The following is a 27783-nucleotide window of genomic DNA, read 5'->3' as shown; positions in this document are numbered from 1 at the left end:
CTGCCCCCATAACAGAATTCCTTAACTCTGTGCAAATTCCCAGACGTCAAATTTGAAGAGCAAATATTTGCATTTTAGTGTAAAAATCACTGTACCGAGAGGAATAGGGATCTATTCTTCCAGTAAATCAAAACTTACCTATTGATTTTTTTTTTCTCTACAAACAATCTGAGCTTGCTATTTTGTTCAGGACCACACAGGATGGAAAGCGTGAACCTCTGCCACCTCTGTAAAACTGGCAGGGAAAAAAAAATTAAAGCAAGGAAGCCTAGCATGCGATATGGCTTTCAAGCTTGGCATTAAGTGTATACTATGCAATTCAAAGTGCTGCAGAAGTGATTTAATATATTTTTCAGAAATGCCCCCAGCAGGCTAGCACATGATATTAAAAACCCATCTCGCCCTAAATGCAAAAGAGATTCATTGCTTTGCACAGTGCTCATTTCAAATGTAAACTGCTTCCCCTCATTCCTTGGGGAAAGAAAAACAAACAGCTCAAAGGGGAAAAAAAACAGCATGTCTAATAAAAAGTGCTGATATTTTAAAAGCAAGAAAGTTCCTCCCTGCAAAGAAGAGAATCTGAGGTGCATTATGGCTTTATATAATGAGGTCTAAGGTTGTACTCCAAATAGTACTTTCATAGCATGCAAATGTTAACATTACAGCACGTTTCCAACAGGATATCTGGAAGAAAATCTGGCGTTAACGGAAGCACATCTCGGGAGCTGAAATCCAATAGCTTCTAAGGATCCATGTGGCACAAGTAATTACACCACAGGGCACTGTTATCTTAGAGCTCTGGAAAAATAAGGTTCACATCCTTTCGCCTTCAAAACCTGGCATGCTCAATACCATAGGGAGAAGGCTGGTTTAGAGCCCCAAACACCAATTAAAACAATCCTAGGAAGCTCTCATCCAATGACAGGATGGGCTGCTCCCTTAACTCCCAATTCCTTGAGATGCTTGCAGGCACGTTCAGCACAGAAGTTAATTTCAAGCCCAGAGCGTTGACGCAGCCAAGCCTCAACCTGTTTCCTCAGGTGTTCAACAGGGTTGCAGTCTGCAAACGCAAAGAGAGGAGTCAGAGACCCTACTGGAGCTGAGACAGACCCCCAGAGAAGCCCCCCCCCCCCTTGCCTCCTGGCACCCCTATTCCAGCCCAAGGAATCGAAGTCAGACCGTACCTGTTTCCACCCCTGTCTTCTTAGGCAAGGGCTGCTGCTGCTGCTGCTGTAATAGGAAACTGTGTGCCAAAATGACTTCCTTGGCATGCTCCTCCTGGGCCCGCAGAGTGAGGGCATCTAAAAGCTCTGAGTTATTGGAGGTGCTGCGGTAGTACAGCATATGCACCAGTTCCAGAGAGTGGATGTTCCTCCGCTGGCCAAAGACCTATAAAAAGAATGCAGAATATAGATCAGCAACCTGAGCTCAAGAGCCGCATGTGGCTCTTTCATCCCTCTGCTGCGGCTCCCTGTTACCGGTCGGCTCTACAATTGATAGGGCTGTCGGTTAGAACAGGTAGAGGAAAAAGGATGCTGTACTAGGAGGAAACTCTATGGTGGGAGAACCGGACTTCTGGTCAGCTCCAGAATTGAATGGGGGGCTTCCAGTTAGGACCTTTGTGGCTCTTTGAGTGTTTAAGATTACTGACCCCTAATACAGGTAGCTCTTATAACAGTTCATTTAGTGACTGTTCAAAGTTACAACGGCACTGAATAAAGTGAGCCTTGGCTGTTTTTCGTACATGACCGTTACCGCATCTCCATGGTCACATGATCAAAATTCAGATGCTTGGCAACTGACTCATATTTATGACAGTTGCAGAGGTGTGTGTGTGTGGGGGGGGGTGTCATGTGTTATGTTTTTACAACCTTCTGACAAGCAACGTCAACGGGAAGCCGGATTCACACATAACAATTGTATCATTAATTTAATAACTGCAGTGATTCAAGTGTAGCAGAGAAGGTTGTAAAATGGGGCAAATTTACATAACCAATGTTTCCCTTAGCAATAAAAATCTGAGGCTCAATTGTGGCCCTAAGTCAAGGACTATCTTAGTAAAGCCTTAGTAAGACCACACCTGGTATACTCTATCCAGTTTTGGTCACGTTACAAAAAAGATGTTGAGACTTTGGGAAAAGTGTAAAGTGTAAAGAAGAACAACTAAGATGATTAAAGGCTTTGTGACTAAAATATATGAAGAACAATTGCAGGATTTGGGTTTGGCCAGTCTACAGAAAAAAAGGACTAGGGGAGACATGATAGCAGCATTGGAAGGGCTGCCACTAATAGGAGGGGGTCAATTTATTTTCTAAAGCACCAGAGGGCAGGACAAGAAACAATGGACGGAAACTAATCAAGGAGAGAAGCAACCTGGAATAAAGAAGAAACTTCCTAACAGTGAGGACCAATTAACCAGGGGAGCAGCTTGAGCGGGAGGTTGGACTAGAAGATCTCCAAAGTCCCTTCCAGCTCTATTCTTACTCTAATTTTGTATTTGAATCCTTAGGAGGCCAAGTGTGGCGGAGGGGAGAGTCATGCGTGAGAGACATAGCAAAATGCAAAGTGAGATCCTGGCCTCTTGGAGGAAGCATGCCAGAGTGCACACAGACACCTCTCTGTAACATAGTGGGAACAAAACGGCACAGTTATGATAAGCTAGTAAAATGTTTATGAATATGTCCAACATGGAAGTGTCATACAGTTAGGTCTCGAGGGGAAAGAGGCACTCCCTTTAAGCGGCCTCTCTTTACTGCTAAGGGACAAGAATGGAGAAAATTACTGGCATTGTTTCCTGCCAGTGAAGCAGAAACCACAGACATTATTACAAATTCTAACAAATTTAAGACACACAGAAACCTCAGCCTGCTGCTTCTTTCAAGAAAGTCCTGTAAAAAGAATATATCAGGAAAATTTCTAATCAAGCCCTAACCAAGGCAGGACACTGTCTCCTTTGCATTTATCAGCCTTCACCATGCAACCCTTCTGCAACCCCAGGAGTTAAATGCAGCTTGAGCCCTCAAAAGATTATCTACCCCTGCATCAAAAGTACTTCGCCTGCTATCAGTTTTCGTCTCAAGCAAACCTTAACCCCAAGATCTGGACTCCCTTCCCAGATATTTATTCAAAGAAAGCCAAAATGTCTGCGGGAAGACATAAATCTTCCTTCTACAGGAAGTTAAAGGCCTCCTCTCTCAGAGCTGTCTCTTTGGCAGCAGCTCTCCACGTACTAAAAAAGAGCATTCTCTCCCCCCCCCCCCCGCCCTTCCCAGCTATACCACATGAGATTCCTCTAAGCAGAAGACATGTGCTCTGCCATAAAGCTCTTGACAGCTGTATGGGATAGAGGCCAAGCCTGCTTTCTGCCCTAGAAGAACCTCAATTAAATTAAGCTTGCTCCTACAAGGATAATCACGCCTCTCCATCTCCCTAGTCCAGAGCCCCCAAGAGCCCCTTCAAGAATTGCCCATGAATTATAATCGTTCATGTTACTGAAAGGGGAAAGTTATTAAAACATTATATTGCTGCATTTAATTAATTTGAAGGTCTGAGCAGGTTTTTTTTTTTTTTGGCTCGCAGCTCTGAGTTCCTGGAAACCCTGGAGACTGACTTACCTTCCAGGCCCGGAAGGCCATCAAGGCAGCAAAGAAGATGAGCAGAGTGGTGGTTCCTATCTTGAGGTCGGACAGCACCACCATGCCCACGTTCACAAAGAGGGCCAAGCCGCTCACAACTAGCATAGTGTTGAGCAGGGCTCTGTGGAAGATGGAGGTGCGGACTTTGACCAAGGGCAGCAGCTGCTCCAGGCCTTCCAGAGGGATGTCCTTAAAGCATTTCAGCACCAGATTGGAATTCTTGGTTCGGGCAGCCACTATAACTCGTTTGAAGTAGCGCCTGGATTGGAAGAAAAAGAGAAGGAACTGAAGAAAAGCGATGTTAAGGAGGTGGATACAGATTCTTCAGATGTGGGCCAACAATTCTGCCCCACTCTTAGGTAGTATTGGCAGACTCCCCAGAATAAATACAAATTCAAAAAGGCCGAGATCTTACGAGAAAAACAAAACACCCAAAATGTTGGTGTTTTTCCATACGATCCTATGAATGAACGTTGCAATCTACAGGTGGTCCTCAACTCATGCAGCAATTGAACATTTTATGTTTATGTTGCTAAGCAAGAGAGTTTTGTCCCATTTTGCAACATCTCTTGCCACAACACTGCAGTTGTCAAGCTAATAATACGGTTGTTAAATGAATCTGGATTCCCCATTGACTTTGCTAGTCAGAAAGTCGCAAAAGGGGATCATATGACCTCCCGGGACACTGCAACCGCCATGAATATGAGTCTGTTACCAAGCCTCTAAATTTTGATTTTGTGACCATGGGGGATGCTGCAACAGTCGCTCAGTGTCAGTGACGTTGAAACTTTGAACGGTCACTAAATGAACTGTTGTAAGTCAAGGACTAGCTGTAATGTAATACTGGGGGAAGGGGGGGATAAAAATGTCAAAATTTGGAGGATGGTGTTTTGTTCTGTGGAGGAAAGCAATGCAACTAAGACACCTAAAATGATGCCAACCCCTGCCCTGATCAGCAACTTCACAGTTCCTCTCTCCCACCTCTCTAATTCCATGACCAAAGCTCTAAATTCTGCAACAAGACATTGTAAAAAGAATAGGCTGCTGGCCCTTTACTCTGGTTTTTTGAGAGGCGATCAATGCATTCACACATTAGGATGGACATTTGCTTCTACTTCCAAAACTTTAACCTTAGATTATCTACTGTCGATCTCACCTATTCCTAAGAAGTCTTTAAGGGGGGTGGGGTGCATAAGCGCACCAGCGTGCCTAATGTCCCTGTCCTAATATTTCCTTGTATTCGTAGTCATTTCATGTATTCATAATCATGTCTATACTTATATCTGGTATCTAATTCATATTTGATGAAATAAATAAATAGATTAGATAGATAAATAAATAAATAGGTAAGCTCGGAACACTCTAGAGCTAAGCCGATTTTTGAGTTCTAGACAGTCATACTCTTTCCATCATTTTACCTCAGTACTTTCAGGCCAACACAAATAGCTACAGTGCAATGACTGCCCACGCAGGTCGAAAAGTGGGTCCCAAGAATGCACAGATCAAGGTCATCATTCAAAGAACCGCAGCTACACAATCACAATAACAACCTTTACAGTAATTTCAGAGGGTAGGGACTGCCTGCCATGACGTCGTTAACCATCCAAATGCATCATTCAAAATAAGGCTTTATAGGTAGGTAGTCTTTAAGTTACAACAGTAATGGAGCCTGCCCGTTATGATCAGAGTCAGGAGGGCTGTTAAGCGAATCTTCTCACTTAATGACAACTCCCCCTCCCCCACTTCTGCTCCTCCCAATCTTTTTGTTAAACAAACATGCAGATTATTAAACGCCTCAAGGGTGGGGGAGACCCTGCGGGGCCTGGTGTAGGCACAAGTCCACCTGCCTTGGGTCACCCCACACCCCAAGATATCCCCTGCTCCACTTCCTGCCCCTTGAGGTCCCCAAAGTCACATGGGCTTCCTACTCACCCACCCGAAAAATAATGCTGGCAAAGCTTTTGGTTTTCTTTTTCTCGCTAATGCTTGCTTTTTTAGCTCTGCCAATATTAGCTGCGCCAGCATTATTTTTTACTCAGAAAAAAGATGGCCACTTGTGGGTTGTGCCACATTGCCGAGCAACAGAGTGGCCTGTTCTCCTTCTCTACTCAAACCCCCTGAGCTCTGGGGATCTATAAACGTTAAGTAAGCAGTTGGGGAGGAGCATGTGGTACCCAGTGGGGTGGCAAAGCAGAACCAGTGTATGTGTATATACCCAGCAGGGCAGGATGGGGGAGGAAATGGGAGGGGGGGCATGCTAAAGTATCATAAGGGCAAATGGCCACAGGGATGCTGCAGCTGAGGTAATTTCATGAGTGAATCATAGTACCTTAGGGGGGGCTGTTGTCACAACCTTGAACGGTTGCTAAGTGACCAGCCATAAGTCAAGGACTACCTGCATAAAAGCTGCCAATGCTGTCCAAAGAGCTTCACACATGTCAAAGCATGGGATACCTAGCAGAGCTGCAATACACGAGGGACCAGCTAGCAAGGCAGCGTGTTGACAGCGTGTGGATAGTGGAAGATTATATAGTAGACATGAGAATTAAATCACTTGCTGCACGGTTTGGTACAATGAAACCGATGAGGTCTTTGGGGCAGAGCAGTGCCCCCAAAATGTGGAATCCTGCCAGGTCAGGGCCTTGTCAAGCCAACATACCAATATAGGATAAATGCCCAGAAAACGCAAAAAGAACTCTTATACAGGTTTTATGCTGGTTCAAAAAAAATGGTACAGATATAGGTAGTTCTTGACTTACAATAGTTTGTTTAGTGACCGTTCAAGGTTACAACGGAACTGAAAAAAATGACTTGTGATCATTTTCCCCACTTATGATTATTGTAGCATCCCCATGTGATTTCAGGTGATTTACATTCGGATGCTCGACACCTAACTCATATTCATGATGATTGCAGTGTCCAGGGGGAGAGTGTGTGGGTCATGCGGTCCCCTTTTTGCGACTTTCTGACAAGCAAAGTCAATGAGGAAGCCAGATTCACTTAACAACCCGGGTTACTAAATTACAACTCCAGTGATTCACTTAACAAATGTGGCAAGAAAAGTCATAAAATGGGGCAAAACCCACTTAACTAATTTCTCACTTAGCAACATAAATTCTGGGCTCAACTGTGGCCGTAAGTCGAGAACTGCCTGTAGTCCTCAACCTACAACCACAGTTGGAACCAGAATTACTGTTGCTAAACAAGGCAGTTGTTAAATGAGTCACGCCCCAATTTTAGGACCTTTTTTTGCCACGGCTTTTAAGCAAATCACTGCAGTTGTTAAATGAATGATGTGGTTGTTAAGCCAACCCAGCTTCCCCCATTGACTTTGCTTGTTGGAAGCGGGCTGGACAGGTTGCACAGGGCAATCACATGACCCCCCGACACTGCAGCTCTCATGAATGAATACATGCTGGTTGCCAAACACCTGAATTTTGATCACACAGTCCTTGGGGAGATGCAAGGATTTGTAAGGCCTGATGGTAAGTTCACTTTTTCCAGTGCTGTTGTTATCAGTCAATAAATGATAATTGTAATCAAGGACGACCTGTATTTCGGTGACGAAGTACCACCGAGTCAAGACCCTAAAACAGTTTTGAGAGCTTTCTATACCACCAGAAGCTCCATTACACTGAAGGGTCTCCAAATATGACCATTTGGTATTGATAACCAGAGCATTACACTGAACTCCCCAACTTGGTAAAGATGCGACACAAGGTCTGAGAGAAAAATCATGGAATAAATCTAGCATTGGAGGTAAGTTTGAACTGGAGCTGGAATGGGTAATTTGCATGATGATAAAAAAAAAAGAGCTGGAAACACTTTTGAAAGTATATTCTATCAATACGGTTGCAGCCATGACAGCTGTTGGATATTTTGCAGTTTGATATGACCCCACATGAAATTCATATATTGACTTCTATATTGTAACCACTTTATCTGGATCAAGGAATATGCCCCTAACCGAAAAATATTAGCCCTAAAACTGGAAGGAATTCAGAGGCGATCATTCCAAATTTACAGAAAGACAGAACGCAGAAAGACTCTTTTAACATAAAAATGATATCCCAGTTTATCTGGTTTCTAGATAGTGCCACAATTCAACAACTACAGGTAGTCCTTGACATGCGACAACCATTGAGCCCAAAATTTCTGTTGCTAAATGAGACAGTTGTTAAGTGAATTTCCCCCCATTTTATGACCTTTCTTGCCACAGTTCTTAAGTGAATCATTGCAGTTGTTAAGTTAGTAACACGACTGCTAAGTGAATCTGGCTTCCCCATTGACTTTACTTGTCAGAAGATTGAAAAAGGGGATTAGATGACCCTGAACCACTGCAATGGTCATAAATATAAATCAGCTATCAAGTGTCTGAATTTTGATCATGTGATCAAGTGATGCACAATGGTCGAAGTATAACAGTCATGTCACTTTTTTTGTGTCCTTGTAACTTCAAACGGTCACCAAATGAACTAAGTTGAGGATTATCTGTACTGCATAAAACTATGCAGGCTTTAAAGATTACAAGGGCCACACATTTCATAAGGTCTGTGGAGCCATCAAAAGATAAAAGATTTTGAATTGCAATAGCCAATCTCCAACAGGAAAACAAAGAAATCTCCAATGATCTGGTCAGATATTTATATCGAAGTTGGAATTCCAGAGAACTACTCGGGCAAATCATTCTCTGTAAGAAAGCAGGGGAAAGGAAGAATACCATATTTTTTGGAGTATAAGACGCACCTTTTTTCCTCAAAAAAGAGGCTGAAAATCTGGGTGCGTCTTATACATTGAATACAGCATTTTTTGCCTCCCGAAGCCCCGCCCCTTTACCAAAATGGCCGTACATAGCCTTATGGAGGCTCTCAGAGAGCTCCTGGGGAGGGCATAAATGAGCAAAAAACGGGCCGTTTTTTGCCCCCCCCAGCCCCCAGCAGCCCCCTATAAGCCTCCATAAGGCTATGCATGCAATTTTTTTTACAATAAACAGACCAGTTTTCATGAAAAATGGACTGTTTTTACTTGTTTTGGGGGCCCTCACCCCCCCAGGAGCATTCTGCAAGCTCCCCCAAGGCTATTCATGACTTTTTCTGGAAAAAAAATCGGGCCCATTTTCACGAAAAACGGGCTGTTTATGGGAAGTTTGCAGAGTGCAAAAGTTTTCCCCCCCCCTTTGGAAAGCTCTTTAACTGATTGATGAGAATTACATTTGTGCCAGCAGAAACAAAGTCTTAGGTGCTGCAGATTGTCAGCAATTTCCCTCTCCAGTACATGGATACACCTGGAAACATCTACCTACCTACCTACCCTCTCTCTCTCTCCCTATTTACCTACTGTATTTCTCTCTCTCTCCCTCTATCTACCAACCTACATACTCTCTTTCTTTCTCCCTACCTATCTACTGTATTTCTCTCTTTTTATTTCTCTCTCTATCCCTCTACCTACTTACCTACCCACCCATTCTCTCTCTCTCTACCTGCCTACTGTATTTCTCTCTCTTTCTCTCCCTATCTACCTACCTACTTTTTTTTAAAAAAATTGGCTCTTCAAAACCTTGGTGCGTCTTATACTCTGGAAAATATGGTAACTACATCATCGCTATATGGGATAGATAAGGCCAGGTAAATTCACTGTACTACAAGAGAAAAATGAGGTCTATCATCTTTTTTAGGGTTGTAAAATACTTGGATTAGGAACTAATGGGTCTTTTATCGGCATGGAAGTAACTCAATTACCCTTTTGATAAAAAAGTTTCAGATTTTAGTCTTGAGGGTGATGATACAAGAGCTCTGGGGGGAAAAAAGGGCACATTATTATGGGTGACAAAATGTTAAGTATTGCCAACACATGATCTGGAGGACGCAAAAATCAGGAACAAACTATTGAAAGGAATGTTTGGACAAAAGATGAAGTGATTGTAGCCAAATCACTCCAACCTGTTGAGGGGAAAAACAACATATACATAAAATTGATAATAAACAATAATTACAAACAACATTTTATAATTTTCTCCGCAAATAATCTTTGCCCCTGAATGATGTTTCCTCAAAGCTGACTGGACAATGTGGAAAAGTGTGAACATTTATGTGAGATTTCTATTCTTGTTAAGATATAAACTAAAAGCATCCCAATTTGGCTGCTGAAAATTAATTTGTATGTAACCTTCCATAGTTGAACAACTAAACCTATCTGGCAAGGCTTATTTTTCATTTTCTGATTTCATTTCATAATCCCTTCTGCTTCAGAACAGTCTTGCACTATCACATGCCAAAAATGTCATATGTTGCCTGGCATCCTTAATCAATCTGGACAATCAGTCAAGCATGACCAAACCTGCCATAACTTTTTTTAAAAATACACAGTATTTTACCATACCACTGTATGGTAATCTGCTATGTCAAGCTATGTTAATTTTGCTGTGTTAATTCATGAAGAACAATTAATCCGGTACTTTGTTATACCTAGTAATAATATCTCAGCATTAATGCAATCTTCTATAAAAATAGTTGGCAAAAAGTAAGAAGGTCCCAGTGGAATATAACTTCCTATCTATGCTTTCACATTCCTTGCCATCCAGCTATAATATGGTAGAATGGAATTTCTGGGATTAACATCTTTATATCCCTTCCATTTTTAAAATTATTTGTGCCTTTAAATAATGACTCCTGGCAATTGTCTGGAAAAGTCCTTCAGTTTTATTTGGCAAGGTTTTTCAAAAGTGGTTTGCCTCTGATTTCTTTTTCCTAGGGCTGAGTGTGAGTGATCAGCTTAATGTGAGTCTATCCACAGTCCCTAAGTCAAAATTAGAACTTACAAATACGGCTTTTGTTACAAGTTAAGAATTGGGTTATAGATAATAAATTAAACATATAAGCCCATCACCATCCAACAGAGTTGTTGGAAAATTAAGTGCCATATGCATTTTTATGTTTTTCAATCTCAGCAACTTTAAGATTTGGACATCAACTCCCAGAATATCCTAGCCAGCATGCCAAAATTGGCATGTCTTGGTTGCCGAACTTGAAAAACACTGATTAAAGGAACTGGGAAACAGTAATCAAACCCTGTCAGAGCAGGTATGATGGAAGAGAGCACAATCTGGCCAATCCAAATGCAGCTCAGACTTGGAATGCCCTAAAAAAGCTTCTGGAGGCAAGCCTTAGCATTTGATGAAATAAATCACAGATGAAAACATTTAACTTCTAAGAAAGAACATTCATTTTTCCCCTAAGAATGTATTTTTCAGTTTTCTATCCACAGAACTTTCAAGAAAAAAAATCAGTACTCTTATTTTATGAACATTTCACTTAGAAGCCATAAAGCATTTCCCTCCAAGTTGTAAAGCGCCCCATCTATAGTATCTCATTTACAACAGCACATAAAACTGGGTGAAAGAACCACAGTTCAGTAACAGAGTTTTTACAAGCAAAAAGCTTCAGGTTTATGAGACAGGAAAAGAACGACATAAATTCACCAAACCATGCAATTGATTTCTTAAATATGTGACTGGGACATCTTGAAAAGGTGAGGAAAATGGCTGTTAGATTACGTCAAGGATCAGAGATGATATGCTTCTGAATTCAGTGGCAGAGGAGTATCTTGAGGGCAAAGCTGCTCTCAATATTTGGTGGTGGGGGCCTACTCAGACTACCAGAATGCCAGTCTATGGTCTGTTCCATCACTGCTCTTCTTAAGACAAAGTAGGTAACATCAACCTAGATGGACAGAAATCTGACCTGTTAGAAGACCGAGTCTTGGGAATACTCCCCCAAAAGGATCTCCAGGTGGCAACAGATACTAAGGAGACCATTTTTTTCTTGCCTGTCTGCAGGAATCCGAGCAGTGCCGAAGAAGCCTGCCCTCTGGGCTCGAGTTGCAGCCATCACTCGCAGAGGTCCTATCCGTTGGCCCAGAGCCCAGAAGGTGATGTATTCGTATTGATCCAAATTCACTGTCACCTGAAGAACGGAAGCCAGAACTGACATGAAAACACAAGTTATTAGGGACTCCCACATTCTGAACATCACAAAGTGATGGGAAACAAACCATCTACCACTGTATGACTGGTGAAGCCAGCTGTAAATACCTGTTACCTGCTCAAGTCTGTTTATCTGTAGGCTTCCGCAGGTATGCTTAGAAAGAGGGCTGCTGCCATATAAATCAAAGTGCATGTCAAAATCCAGTCTCTTCTCAGCACTGCTGAGCAGTGCTTGGTAAAATGAGAGAGCCCAATTTGGAAGGCAGCAGATTCTTCCACCTGCAGCCTGCTACCTCTTGTAGCACCTGTCAGCTCTGGGAAATGGTAAATTTATTTGTTTTTTTCCCCCCATCCTGCCTTTAATGTTTTTATAAGTACCGTATTTTTCGGAGTATAAGATGCACCGGAGTATAAGATGCACCAAAGTTTTGAAGAGGCAAATTTAAAAAAATACGTTTTTGCACTCTGCAAACCTCCCAAAAATGGCCCGTTTTTCATGACAACGGGCTCGTTCCCCCTGCCCCAAAAAGGCATGAATAGCCTTTAGGGGGCTAGTAGAGTGCTCCGGGAGGGGGGGGGGCAAAAACAAGCAAAAAATGGCCCTTTTTTTTTAAACGGGCCTGTTTTTCGTAAAAAAAAGGGGGGGCATGGATAGCCTTTAGGAAGCTTATAGAGTACTCCTGGGGGCTGGGGGGAGGTAGAATTGAGCAAAAAAACGGGGCATTTTTTACTCATTTCTGCCCCTTTCAGCTCCCAGGAGCTCTCTAAAAGCTTCCTACAAGCTATGCATGGTCATTTTGGTGAAGGGGGCGAGGTTTCGGGAGGCAAAAAATGCTGCATTCAGTGTATAAGACGCACCCAGCTTTCCACCCTCTTTTTTGAGGGAAAAAGGTGCGTGTTACACTCCGAAAAATACGGTAACTCAAGAGGGCAAACATACAATACATCAGGGGTGTCCAAACTTGGGAACTTTAAGACTTGTGGACTTCAACTCCCAGAGTTCCCCAGCCAGATGGCTGGCTGGGGAACTCTGGGAGTTGAAGTCCACAAGTCTTAAAGTTCCCAAGTTTGGACACCCCTGCAATACATAATGGTCTTTCCTCCTCCTCCTATTTTCCCAACAATCCTGCGAAGTGAGTTGGGATAGAAGTGACTGAATGACCAAACCCAGTTGGCTTTCGTGCCTAAAGTGGGATTAGAACTCAGAGTTTCCTGGTTTCTAGGCCAGCGTCTTAACCACTACACCAAACTGGACCTCTAAGGAAAATACAATGGCTTTCATATTCATCATCTCCATGAATCAACCATCTGACAACTTGTAGCTGATCTGTAAACTCCAGATGGGGATGTTAGACAGGCCAATCTGGTTTGAAAGGGGTGGATTTTCTCACTCACCAAAATAATAGAGATGGTCCTCAACTTACATCAATTCCTTCATGACCATTTGAAGTTACAACAGCAATGGAAAAAGTGACTTATGATCATTTTTCAGACTTATGACTGTTAGGATGGGGTCATATGACCACCTTTTGCAATCTTCTGACAAATGATATCAGTGGGGAGCCTGATTCACTTAACAACTGCAGTGGTTCATTTAACAACTGTGGCAAAAGAGGTCGTAAAATGATGCAAAACTCACTTATCAAATTTCTCACTTAGCAACATAAATTTGGGGTCAATTGAGGTTCTAAGTTGGTGACTATCTATATGCAATTATGGTGAAGTGCATCAAGGATCTGAGAGGAAGAGTCTGACGCTGAATAGTGTCGACAAACAGCGGCGGAGCCGGAATGGTGTCGGTTTCCATCTTGTGTTCAGTAAACCAAACACTGGTTCACTGGGGCTGAGATTGGAGGTTCCTTCACTGCTTGAGTTCCCAGCTCCGAGGCCGCCTTGGCCTTGCAAAGCAAAGGTGTGAATAAGTTAGATGGAAATAGGCCCGTGTAAGAGGGTTTATCAGTAACGGGCCCCTCCTCGTCCGACAGGTCGACATCCCTGATCTTGCCCTCTTCCGAGGCGGGGGAGGAGCAGCGGTCGGATTCAGAGGGCTGAGAAGGATCTGTAAGCACTGGGAGCCCTCCTTCTCGGGTTGCACCCCGAGGGATCGCAGATTGTGAACCCAAAGCCTTTTCCTTTAAGCCAGCTGAAATCCCGCTTTATAGCTTCCGCTATAATGTCCTGACAATTAGGAGGCATGGTATGCATGCCAGTAGGAGCATACAGGAGGAGTACGGGGGGCTCCCCCGGACGGAGCCCAGCAGCAGTCAGGGTGAAGGTAGTCTCCACGTTCCTGCTTTGGCAATGAGATCCAGTGGTGCCTCAAAGCCCCGATGTGTTAATTGGTAACATCGGGCTAAATGGGCCCTGAGCCAAATCAAGTTGCAGTATGGGCAATGGGCTTGGCTGTGGCGGTGCCCGCGTCTCCTTGTCAGATCGGTGTTGGGAGGAACCCGATGAATCCAAGTGCTTACTTTTGGAAGAGGTCTTAGATGTCTTTTTGGCCTTTGAGCTTTTGCTATCAGAAGATGAGCTCTCGTAGGAGGGTTTAGCCTGTGATGAGGCTGGCCCAGTAGGGGGAAGAGGAGTCCCTGCCATAGTCCAGGCTGTCTCCGCTACCTCCCTGCCAGGGCTAGAGGAGGACTCAAGCATGCTGCTGTCAGCCATGTTACCAGGGTGAGGTAAAATGGCCCAAAATGGCATCTGCGGCTGTCCATTAGTATCCTGGGCTCCGCCCCCTTACAAAATGGCATTCGCACCCTTTTCTGGTTGGGCCCAGGCCCCTCAGCGCGGCGCTAGGCCTTTGAGAGGGCTGCACGCTCGTCCCTGCAATTTGAGGTTTACCAAGCCTCCCCGCGATCTCCGCAGCGCCTGCCTTCGTCACGCTGCCGCTTTAAATGCGAAGGCGGCTTCGTGTGTACCTCCGGGGTTGATCCGGTAATTTGTGTACCACCCAGCCGCTGTGCAGCGTCCCGGGCTCTCCTCCTGCCTGCGCGGCTGCCAAGGGCTCAAAAGATCAAAGGGCCGATAGTCCGCGCTGTTCGCCTTTCTTCGCCGCTCCGGGGTGCCGTTTTAAAAGCTTGGGTGAATTGAGAGCTCTCTGAGGTGCACAGGGCGGAGGCATGTGGCCTGCAGGCAGCAGCCCTTGGCTCTAGGGTCTGAAGACCCGGCGTTAGGAGCAGGGAAATACTCACAGCAATCTCAGTGTTATGAGTCAATATAGCTGAAATTATGAGAATAGTGATCAAATCAGGTAGAAGATACGAAGGATAACACTACTGTCCCAGAGTGGACAGAGTCGGAAAACTGGGTGGTACCACTCATGGAGGCGGGTTATATAGTGGTTAATTAATTAGTAATCAGACTCAGTCCAATCAGAGCATGGACAGTGTCAACCCATGTATGGATGTTATCTCCACCTTATTGAGAACAATAGATTCAGGTTGATCCCAGTTTCAGTGGGTCTCCTGTCTGCCTCCAAAGTAACAGGAAGCAAAATGTGACAAATTTTATATACCTTGCAATGGCTGTTGAATACTGCTGGCTTAAGGCTGAAAACATCACTTTAACACTGGAATATCAAAGGTGTTTGTTGCTGTTTCAGGAATGGGTTGTGAAGAAGATAAAAGTAACTACATGGGCACATACCCACTGTCTACCAAGAGAAAACCCAAGATGTCAAGGCATATGTGTTACATGCTTGGATGCTAGCCGGGCAGGGCCCTCTATCTGTAATGGGAATTCCATGCCTAATGTAAATATTTTTATATGTGATTTCTCTGACTGCAATCTGAAAAGGGGACGTTTTTGCTTACAGTCTCATTATCTCAAGTCAGGCCTATCCGTTTCCAGCACTACTGAGACTCTTACAGCAAAAATGCAAATCCAACCCCTTTCCCCCTCTTTTAAAGTTGGTGAAGCGGGATTTTCTTAGGCTGGGATTACGCACAAAGGCAAATTATATAAGCAAGATAAAATGGGTAGAATAAAAAATAACCTCTACAGTCCATTTTTTCTGTGAGCACAGTTGCCCACATTAAAATTGAAATTCTGTTGCCTGCTCTCACCAGAAAGTGTGTGTATGTGTGTGTATACACACACATACGCACGCACACACACACACACACACACACAGAGTCCATTTTGAATACAGAGCTGAAAGAGGAAGTGTGAGAATTCACAAGGTTGATGCTATATGGAACCAAACTGTCACTGAATCTGAATGTTCTGCTTTGGATACCACGAAGCTCCTCCCAGAAGGTTACAAGGAAAACAGGTTGTGAGGAGGATGTGTAGCATCTCAGACAAGTAGGAAGTGAACTGCCAATAATCTTCTCTGCCATCCTCATCACTCTTTGAACTGCCTTCCTGTCTGAAGCAGTAACGCTTCCAGTAGAACAATTTGTTTGGCTCTTTAATTTTTTTTTTAATTTTTTTTTAGCAAATATGCAAAAACAAATAAATCAGAATCTACCAAAGGATAGGCAAACTGTGAACTGAATACAATCCCCAAAGTTCTGTTTTGTAGCTTTCAAAAGTCATCAAATTTTAGAAGCAAACTATGAAGATACATGATTCATGCTTTTTTTTTTCCAGCTGAAAACATTTTGTAAAGTGCAAATCTTTCTTTAGATTTAATACTATTCAGCATCTGCCTTGTGGTTACTCCCTCAGCAGCCTCAAAAAATAAAGAAAATGATGATCTCTAGAAGCCAAGATATCCTGCTACTAGCCAGAAATAACTTTGTACTCTGTATGTATTAACTGCATTTCATTTCTTAATAGATACCCTATTTCCCTGAAAATAAGCCCTCCCCAAATAATAAGCCCAATTGGGCTTTAGAGCGCATGCACTAAAATAAGCCTTCCCCTGAAAATAAGCCCTGCCTGAAAATATTGCAACACAGCAGCAGCCATGAGGTTGCTCGCTGCCTCCTGCACCTCAAAAATAATAAGAACTCCCCGAAAATAAGGCCAAGTGGCCTTATGGTGGTGTCAAAAGAAAATAAGATCCTGTCCTATTTTCGGGGAAACATGGTAGTAGCAATATAATAGATAGATATCTTAATACATGGTCTTATTTTCATTTGACTCCCAAAATAAGCGCTTGGCCTTATTTTCGGGGAGGTTTTATTATTTTTGAGGTATGGGAGGTAGGGAGCATGGCCACCTTATGGCTGTTGCTGTATTGCAATATTTTCAGGGAAGGCTTATTTTCAGGGGAGGGCTTATTATCCAGGGAGGTCTTATTTTGGGGAAAACAGTGTAGATAATAGTAATTTCTCACCATGTAAGACAACCAAAGCTGTAAAGATAATAGGCAGCATATAATTTTCTAATAAAGGAGCTACATATTAATTATGAATAAGGCACGACCTAGGCAACTGTAGATGATGATATAAGGTGTAAGACAAATCTATGGAGAAAAAGGCTAAACTTTAACGTCTTTTCTCCAGCATCAGACGGTATATGCCTCTTAATATGATCAATTGAAGTTATGACTGTTGAGGAACACAAACAAGTTGTCATTCGTATCCTGGTGAGGACTTTTTAATTGGCAGTAAACCAGTTATAGGGCAAAGAAACTGTGTTTCTTAGTTGCCTTCAAAAGATATCCTGCTGGAAAAGGTCAAAGTAAGGCAAAGCAAAAGGCTGAATAATACTGAGAAGTTGTGAAATTTTTATCTGTGGGCTTGGAGAGATCTAAGCCCATCCAAAGAAATTCTAGGATTCTGTTTCCACTCATGTAATTTGCCTTTATACATAACCCTAGCCTAAGAAAATCCCACTTCTCCAAACTTTAAAAGAGAGGGGAAAGGGATAGGATTTGCATTTTATTATAAGAGTCTCAGAAGACAGTAGTGCTGGAAACTGATAGGCCGGGCTTGAGATAATGAGACTGCAAGCAAAAACTTCTCCATTTCTAATTGCCGTCAGACATCACGCATAAAAATGATGCTGACACACAGAAAGCCATCAGGCAAAACATGAGGGTAGGAAGGGGGGTCTAGGATAACTTCCCACAATAAACTTGCCATGACCAACTCCGCCGCAGAACAATTCAACCCTGCATCAATCGTTTCATTCAGTTACCTTTAATATTAGTGACCAAGTTTTCATTGAAATTATTGTAACTTGTGTTTTTGGATGGAATTTATTATTATTGGCCATGGTTCCATTGAAATTATTTTATCTTTTGTATTTGTTGAATTGCCCTGTGGCGAGTTGGCTGTGATGAATTGGCCATGGTGAGTTATTAGCAAGTTGACCCATTCCAAGGAAGAGAACCTGAGTAACTGAAATTACAAGAGGTACAGTATGTCGGGGAAATCTAAAATGCATCGAAAATGTTAGTTCGTTTTACCATTCCAGGACACCTTCATCCTCTATCACAGTGATGGTTAAGCTTTTCGGCACCAAGTGCTGAAACTGGAGAGCATGCATGTGCATGTTGGAGTGCCAGAACCCAGAAGAGAGCAGCTGGCAGATGTGCATGCATGCAGCAGCCAGCTGCTCTTCCGGATTCCATCGCGTGACCAGTTGGCCGGCGCGTATGCACACACCGGAACCCAGAAGAGAGCAGCTGGCTGGTGCGCATGCATGCCAGCCCTGCTGGCCGGTTTTCATGCTCACTGGACCAGCTGTCTGGTGCTCATGCATGCGATGGAACCTGGAAGGGCAGGGCAGGTGACGGAAGAGCGCCTGCATGCCCACACAGAGGGTTCATTCCCACACATGCCATAGATTCGCCATCACAGCTCTATCACATATAACACAGATGGGACACCTTGGAGGAAAAAGATGGAGTGGGGGTGATCTTTTTTGCAGGCCATACCTGGACTTCATCGTGAGGGTGATTGACAATCAGTGCATAAGCCAGTGCTTCTTCTGACAACTTGTTGAAGTTGGCTTGTTCCAATAGTGGTTCCATCGTGGCCAAAACGTTATGTTCTTTTATTAACCGTTCGGCATCTGTCAAAGGGAATTCCTGCAGTGTGTCGCGGTCAGGATCAATAGGGTCATAGAGTGTCTAGAAGGGGAAGGCATAAGTGGGAGGATTAATGCAATTAGTATTAATGTAACATATTTGCTCTATGTCTGGTCACTATGAGCAATTTATTATTGAAATCATTATCACAACAACAATGGGTGAATAAGCAGAAGGAATGAATTACAAGTAGTCCTCAACTTATAACAATTCATTTAGTGACTGCTTAAAGCTACAATGGCATTGAAAAAAGTGACATGACCATTTTTCATACACGCATCCCCATGGTCACTTGATCAAAATTCAGATGTTTGTTTGTTTTGTTTGTTTTATTGGATTTATATGCCGCCCTTCTCCCAAAGGACTCAGGGGGGCGTACAGCATTAAAAAATACATATTACAAAAGTTAAAAGGAAATTAGAAACAATCCAAAAAACAAACCCAATTAATATAATACTAAAAATTTTAAAAATTAGATAAAATTAACAGGCCATGCTGGCTTGCTGGAAAAGCCAACTTTTTAGGGCGCATCGGAAGGACCGGAGGTCGGGGATTATGGGGGCAGCTCATTCCAGAGGGAAGGTGCTCCCACAGAGAAGGCTCTCCCCCTGGGGGTCGCTAGCCGACACTGGCCGACGGCACCTGAGGAGGCCAACTCTATGGGATTGCACTGGACAGTGGGAGGCTACTGGTGGCAGTAGGTGGTCTTGCAGGTATCCTAGGCCTAAGCCATGGAGCGCTTTAAAGCTCATAATTAGTACCTTGAATCGCACCTGGAAAACAACCGGCAACCAGTGCAGGCCGCCTAAAAGGGGTGTAACATGGGAGCACCTAGGTAACCCCATGATAACCCGCGCGGTCGCATTCTGGACCAGCTGAAACCTCTGGGTGCTCTTCAAGGGCAGCCCCATGTAGAGAGCGTTGCAGTAGTCCAGGCGAGAAAGGACGAGGGCATGAGTGACTGTGCACAGAGCATCCCGATCCAGGAAGGGGCGCAGCTGACCTGGTAAAAGGCCCCCCTGGTCACGGCCGTCAGATGTTCTTCTAAACTAAGCCGCGTGTCCAGAGGACTCCCAGATTGCGGGCGCTCATCAAAGATGGAACAAGATGCACAAATCAGGATGACGGAAACCACAGCCACTCAGTCTTGGAGGGATTGAGCTTGAGCCTGTTCCTCCCCATCCAGATCCGCACAGCCTCCAGGCATCAGGACATCACGTCGAGAGCATCGTTTGGGTGGTTTGGGGTAGAGATGAAAAGTTGGGTATCATCAGCATATTGATCATACCGTACCCCAAAACCACGGATGATCTTGCCCAGCTGTTTCACATATATGTTGAACAGGAGGGGTGAGAGAACCGACCCCTGGGGCACCCCACAAGTGACCCTGCCCTCCAGTCAACACGAACTGCGACCGATCCGACAGGTAGGAGGAGAACTCCCACTCCCAAACCCCCAAGTCGTCGCAGTTGGATACCATGGTCGATGATATCAAAAGCTGCCGAGAGGTCTAATAGGACCAGGACAGAGGAGCAGCCCTTGTCCCGGGCCCCTCAGAGATCATCGACCAACGCGACCAATTCCGTCTCCGTGCTGTACCCGGGCCTGAAACCCGACTGAAACGGATCCAGGTAGGCAGCTTCATCCAGGTACTGGGGAAGCTGATGTGCTACCACACTCTCGACAACCTTTGCTACAAAGTGAAGGTTGGAGACCGGACGATAGTTGGCTAAAGAAGCTGGGTCCAGGGAAGGCTTCTTAAGGAGGGGCCTCACTACCGCCTCCTTCAAGGCGGTGGGAAAGAACCCCTCTCTCAATTAAGCGTTGGTAATCGCCTGGAGCCAGCCTCGTGTCACCTACCGGGAAGCCGAAACTAACCAAGAGGGACACGGGTCCAGCACACAAATGGCAGCACTGAGTCTCCCCATAATCCTGTCCATGCCCTCGGGGGTCACAGGGTCAAACTCATCCCAGATTGTCTCCACAAGATTCATCCCCATCGACTCACCCGAATTTACCCAGTCAGAGTCCAAGCCTGTCCAGATCTGAGCGATTTTATCCTGCGGATACTGAACAAATTCTTCAGCCCTACCCTGCAAGGGGTCTTTCCCAGTTCCTTGGTTAAGTAAGGAACGGGTCACCCTAAACAAGGCAGCTGGGCAGTTTTCTGCGGACGCGATAAGAGCGGAAAAATGTTGCCGTTTTGCCGCTTTTATCGCCACTAAGTAGGATTTAATATGAATTCTTACTAGTGTTTAATCAGATTCGGACCAGCTGGCCCTCCAACCACTCTCTAGGTGTCTTTTCCGGCATTTAATCTCCCGGAGCTCCTCAGTAAACCAGGGAGCCACCCAGGATCGACACCGGGTCAGAGGCCGCAAAGGCACAAGGCAATCCAAGGCCCCAGTGGCCGCCCTATCCCAGGCTTCCACTAGGGCTTTGGTCGAGTTGTGAGCAAGGGATTCAGGAAAAGTCCCAAGCTCCATCAGAAACCTTTCAGGGTCCATCAGGCACCTGGGGCGGAACCATCTAGTTAGTTCCGCCTCCCTGCGGCGAGTGGTAGCAGTATGGAAGTCAAGCCTGATGAGGAAATGATCAGACCATGACAAGGGTTGAATAGAAATATCCTCTAAATCTAGATCATTCATCCACTGCCCAGAGACAAAAATCAGGTCAAGCGTGTGTCCCCTATTATGGGTGGGGTCTTGAATTAACTGAGTTAGATCCATAGCCGTCATGGAAGCCATGAACTCCCGAGCTGACTCGGATGGAAGGCAGATTGAAATCCCCCAGGATCATAAGCCTGGGGAAATCAACCCACAATCCAGCTAACACATCCAGCAGCTCCAGCAAGGCCGATGAAACATAGCAGGGAGACAGGCATGTAACAAAAAGGCCCACCTGAACTCCAAGGCCCCATTTCACAAAAAGGGACTCACGCCCGCCTATCTGAGGCACAGTGACCTCCTGAGGTCCAAGACTTTCCCTAATAACCACCGCCACCCCCCGGCCCCTGCCCTGGGCTCTCGGCTGGTGAAACACCCGGAAGCCTGGTGGGCATAATTCACTAAGAGGAACACTCCCCTCATGGCCCAACCAGGTCTCCGTAATGCACGCCAGGTCCGCTCTACCCTCTTGTATGTGGTCGTAAATGAGGGGAGCCTTATGCAGATGCTTGGCAACTGATTCATATTTATGATGGTTGTAGTGTCCTGGGGTGATGTGAATACCTTTTGCAACCTTCTGAAAAGTCAACGGGGAAGCCAGATTCACTTAACAACTGGGTTACTAACTTTAACAACTGAAGTGATTCACTTAACTGTAACAAGAAATCATAAAATGGGGCAAAATTCACTTAACAAATGTTTGGGGCAAAAATGGGACAAAATTCACTTAACAAGTGTTTTGTTAAGCAACAGAAATTTTAGGCTCAATTGTGGTTGCATATCGAGGACTACCTGTATTCTGTCTTTGCTCTACCAGTTAGTTTCTATGCTGAACGGGCAGGGAACGCAGATTTTTCTTCACCCACCAAGGATAGGAATGTAACATTTCACTACACTCATCCAGAAAATATTGTAGGAAGGGAGACATCTAAGTCGGTGATGGTAAAAATCAGCAGGAGTTTGGCAACATCTTTTCTGACTACAATAACACACTTTATTAAAGGGCATAAAATTTAATGTTTTAATCAGGAAAGATGCTACCACTCTCCTTCCAATTTCTCGTGCAGTAAAAGTGTACTAGAGAAGGTGCTTCCGACCTTGGCAAGTTTACGACTCGTGGACTTCAACTTCCAAAATTCTTCAGTCAACATGATCCACAGTCTAGCATAGTGCACAGTCCAAAGTCCACAAGTCGTAAAGTTGCCAAGGCTTGGGAGACCCCTATACTAGAGAACAGAAAATTATACTGGTCATCATCCCTGCATTCTATAACATTTTTGGGATGAGCAACAGTCTCATAATACATCCAGTAACCACTGGCCTTGATTCAGACAACATGCTGGATCCATTTTAAAATACACTAACTTACTGAAAATCAGAGTTCAGTTTGTGACTGAGAAATGGTTGTACTGGAAGTCTTGGATTTATGACCACAAATGAGATTCCATTGCTAAGCAAGACCATTAAATTCCATAGCTAAGCAAGGTTGTTTAATGTTGTTCCTAATTTTACATCCTTGTTCGCCATGGTTAAGTGAATCACTGCAGTTGTTAAGTGAATCCACCTTCTCCTGTTGAATTTGCTCATGGGAAGCTGGTTGGGAAGGTCTCAAAGAGCGATCCCATGACAATGGGACAGTGCAAGCATCTTAAATACGTTGGTTGTCAAGCACCCACATTTGATCTTGTGTTCACTGAGATGCTGCAATGGCCATAAGTGATAGGACTGGCCGTAAATCCTTTTTTTCAGTGCCATTGTAACTTTGCATGGTCACTAAACACATGGTTGTAAATCGAGGACTACTAGATTACAATCTAACCCATGCTCAAGGTTGAGACAAATTGCCACGACCTCATATTCATAATGGAAGGACAGTTAGTAAGGATGGATCCATTTCTCTATCCTTTTGATTTTCATATTAATTACAGTGGCACCTTGGTACTCATCTGCTTTGAAACTTGTCAAATTTGATATTCAATGCATTTTGATGCAAAAATGTTGTCCCAGTATTCATCATTTGTCTTGTACTCAAAGCAAAAGCTGGAACTTGTTACTGGTGGCTGCCATGACTCACCACATTATTTCTTATGGGGAAAATATGTTTGGCACTTGTTTTTGGTGCTCACTGTGCCTCCTGGAACCAATTAACGATGTGTACCAAGGTACCACTGTATAAGGAAATGAAACTGCTACCTGTTATTAGAAAAGGAAGTCAAGCAACCCAACCAAAAAGGGACACAGTGACCTGCATTTCTCTGCCATTCCACTTGGTAAGGAGCTATTTTTATTTAGAAATATAGCAAAATGCTTTGTTTAAATAAATACAGGTAAATATTTTGGGGCTCAGTAACATTAAAACCCTTACAAACAATTGTTATCCTAACAGTCAGCTCCCTTGCTATCTTTTACATAGACTGGAACAATTTTTATAAATTGCCTGCCAAAAAAAAGTTTGCAACTACCTGTAGCTGCTCCAAAACAGAGTAGTAATGGTGTACAAGGGATGAATCCACCTGAGACACAAACTGCAAGAATGAGATGCGTTCTTCATGATTAGAAGAGTAGAACTCCTGAAAAAGGAAAAAAAAGGGACCCAATTAAACCTCTAAATGGCCTAAGAAGCAGTCTGTTTATTGAGGCGTTCCTTGGGTAGTACCAAAATAAATACAGCTGTTTACTCAGTTCTGGTGCACTGTCATTTCTCTGTAGCAGTCAATTAATGGCCTGTATAGCCTCTTGCTGCAGCACTATTATCCTTACAGTTTTCCATTTATTTCAAGCCACTTCTCTATAATACAGCTTAAAATTGTTTTGATATAAATGTTTTTAAACATGACCTGCAATAATACTCAGAGTAGGAATTCTGCAGTCATCACTACTGGAAAAATCCTCTTCCCACAATTCAAAACTAATCTACAATGGTAAGTAGCCTAAATTCTTCAATAGGCATGTCTGAATCTTCATGGAGGTATAGGCTTATTCGTAGAGTTTGGTCTCCACAAATGAATTTTTGGATAACAGGTCTGCTAGCCAACATTTCTAGTAATCAATGTATCTTGGAATATTTGTGTACAATGCCAGATCGTAAATTTCTATCTATTAGAGAAGGAACCATTGTTAAATAACAGAATGTATGTTTTGAATGTAGAAAGTTCCATTTTTTAAAAAGGGGTACAAAGTAATACATACTTTGATATTCTTGAAATTTTAAGAGTTTAGGAGAGAGAGATAGTGATAATCATAACTTGACACTTGACATAAAATATATGGCTTTAGAAAGTTGTCTTAACAGATTCAATAGCAACATCCATCTTTATAACACTACAGGTAGTCCTCGACTTAAAAACAGTTAATGACTGTTTGAAGTTACGGCACTGAAAAAAGGTTTTTCACACTTACAAACCATTGCAGCATTCCCATGTCACATAATCAAGATTCAGATGTTTGGCAACTGACTAATATTTATGAGTTGCAGTATCCCCAGGCCATGTGATCGCAACCTTCTGACAAACAAAAGCAACGGGGAAGCCAGATTCATTTAACAACCATGTTACTAATTTAACAACTGAAGTAATTCACTTAACAAGTAAAGTAGAATAAAATATGGATTAAAATATAAGAATGAAGACGTGGCATAAAAGGGACAGTTGGAAGCTTGCTTAAAGGGACAGGGAAATGTCATCAGCCTTCAACCACAACATGTTCCAGCAAATGTCTCTATGTCAAAAGTCCAAAACCACAAGGTTCAATTAAAGTTCGTTAATGGCACGTAGCCCATACCTGTAACAAAAAGAGAAGTAAGACCCCCATCTCCTTATAAGGCTTTTTCCTCAAGGTAACCAATAAGAAATGAGTTAAGTGTTTCCGTGTTACAGCGTCTTTGAGAATGTATAAGAATGCGTGCTTCGATAATAAAGATTGTTCAGAACTTGCAATGTTAGCCACGGGCTAGCTTTCGGAACCTGGCTGCCAAATAAACTTTTCCTGTATCCTGAGAAGTCTAAGCCTGACATTTTCTGCAACACAAGTGTGGCAAGAAAGGTCGTAAAATGGGGCAAAAACTCACTTAACAAATATCTCACTTAGCACAGAAATTTTGGGCTCAATTGTGATTATTAATCAAGGACTATCTATAATGAAATTTAGATGTTCAATTATATGCTTTGTGTCTCCACCAATGAGAGAAAAAATGGAATATTTCATAAAGAGACTTCAGATTTCCAATCCGTACTTTTTTTATGTTTCTCCACTTTTTTATCCATGACTATAAAAGAAGTGGCCGTAAAGAACTCCTGAACAAGAAAAAAAGTCCTGATTTCTGTAAGTTACATACATCATTATTAAGGTGGGTAAATTTATATGGCAGGATCATTATCCTAATTTGTCCCTTATGGGAATATAAGCATTATAATTTAGCACTAATCCAGGTCTAAAGTGCAAAGGGCTTATAGGTTGTGTAATCTCTATCTGCCTAGTAATAAAGTTCAAAAGAATTTGCTTCATATTCTCCAGATCATTATTGTTCAATGTATTCCAGATCTTATGTCAACTTTTTATAATCTCTGCTAAGTATATGGACTGCTACTGTTTGGTAAAGACCATTCTACCTTCTAGAGTGAGTCTCTGTAATATGAGCCTTCCCATTTAAATGAGAAAGGTGTATTTTCAGATTTAATCATAAAAGACCCTACATGTCAAATGATCAAAGCAAACATGAAGGGCTTCCAGGATAACATTATGACGTTGCCATTCCTCAACCATCAAGGAATCTAGATAGCTACCAATTGTAATTATAATTCCTCTTTCATTCCCTTTTATATCCTTTTCTCCTTCCTACAAAAGCTTATAATTTGCCACCCTCTCATTTTTTCATGCCATGCCACTCAACATATATAGGATAACTGCCTTCTCCTCCTCTCCACATGCTATGCTTTTTCTCCATTTCTTTACATTTGTTGAACAAAATTTAAACCACTGTTTTCTCTACTCTTCAATTTCTACATGAACAGCACTTTGTTTCAAGAAGTGTTTTCATCTCTTCAGAATGTTCTCTACCAAAGATTCATCCCATTTGGCCCATCTCACTACTTCAGAAGGTTGCCCCATTTTTTTTAAAGATCGGTTTAATCCATACTCCACATTTTCATGAAGACAGACCCAACTTTACAGGAAAAAGGAACTGCCTCCAGAGCTCTGAAATGAAGGGAAATTATGCTCTGAAATCAAGATTGCAGATAATTTGCTAAAAGAAAACACCTGATGTACTAAAGCAAGCACTGACTGGGTCAAGAGAAACTACATTTTGCAATCCAAATGGATCATGCACATCAAGTAAACCAGTATACAACATATTACTGTATAACACTTCACACTATTGCTGCTTGTGTTGGCTATGAGAAGGGGCAATACATTTCACTTGCTTCTATGATTTCACCAAGCACTATAAGCACATTGTAAAAATTGTTTATACTGTTTTGAGGCACTGAAACACTGTGAAAGTCGAGAGGGAGGACTGTGAATTTTGCTTTTGTAAAATGCATTCAAGAGATCTCGGAATTGACACAGAAGCCTATTTTTACCTTTACCAGGGCTTCAACCAGTTGGTTCTTGGAAAACGGGATGTATTTCTCCTGATAATCCAGTGCCCAGTTCTGTGGTTCTGTTGGCTTCCGCATCTTCCGATATTTCACCATCGTGGCAGCAATGGAGGCCTTGCCACGCAAAGACAACCCTATAATCTTGGTCCCCAGGGCTAACCGGGTTATGCTCAGCATTCTGGGAGAGTCCAAAGCTTAACAGTTAACAAAATGGCAGCATAGGCATATTCATATTCCTTGGCTAAATTTCCTCAAGCTGACATTTATTTTGCAAACACACTGCTTGAAGAGCTACGGCAGGCACCTTTCAAAACAGCAGATGTAGAAAGCTTTGAGAAGCCAAGTAGAGCAAATCTATCTTTTTGATAAGCTGCAGGCAAAGAATGCTGAGTTAACATGGAGGTACCATGCACAAAAGGCCAGGTATTTTTCCCACTACCACCACCCGCAATTGCGTGTGAAAGAAAACTCACAACCAGGACAGAACAACAGGGGTTAAAAGTCACTGATCAAAATCACCAGGCTATCCAAACTGTTGAAATTAAGCCCCCCCCCTCCCCTCCCAATTTACAAACCAAGGTGGTTATTTTTTCTCTCCCTCTTCACACACACAGACACACACAAAAACCGTTTTAACTACAGATCCAATTCGGACCCAAAAAAGAGAAAAAGTCCACTATTGGAGCAACGAGCTCTGACCTTTAAAAAGAAGCCTGACATTGAAGCTGGCGGCACATGCGCACAATGTTCCTTTCTCTCTTCCGCCCTCAATTCTAATCTTTTAGCAATTCCCGGCGAACTTCACATTGGGTCGTGCGCTTGCGAAGTGGCTTACGTCGATTGCCGCGAGTTACGCTGAGCCCATAAACTAGAGATAGAAAATTTAAAACAGCTACCCATAACGCGTAAAAATTATTTG

The 27783-nt window shown here is 43.2% G+C and overlaps 1 protein-coding gene across 1 annotated transcript; it reads right to left on the bottom strand.

The window, feature by feature from the left end:
* Nucleotides 1-325: 325 nt before the first annotated feature.
* TMEM143 (transmembrane protein 143) lies at nucleotides 326-27757 on the bottom strand. Its single transcript, XM_081932028.1, has 8 exons — nucleotides 27564-27757; nucleotides 26847-27042; nucleotides 23730-23837; nucleotides 18449-18643; nucleotides 11460-11596; nucleotides 3615-3894; nucleotides 1185-1389; nucleotides 326-1060 (listed from the first exon to the last, which is right to left on the bottom strand). Exons 2-8 carry the CDS (start codon nucleotides 27039-27041, stop codon nucleotides 912-914), a joined length of 1269 nt encoding a protein of 422 aa, XP_081788154.1. The 5' UTR covers nucleotide 27042; nucleotides 27564-27757; the 3' UTR covers nucleotides 326-911.
* Nucleotides 27758-27783: the final 26 nt, after the last annotated feature.

This window comes from Natrix helvetica (genome assembly GCF_964273705.1).
Source record: "Natrix helvetica genome assembly, chromosome: Z".
In the NCBI taxonomy this organism is placed as follows: Eukaryota; Metazoa; Chordata; class Lepidosauria; order Squamata; family Natricidae; genus Natrix; species Natrix helvetica.
The sequence above is the reverse complement of the archived record's forward strand: the minus strand, read 5'-3'. Positions and strand labels throughout refer to the sequence as shown.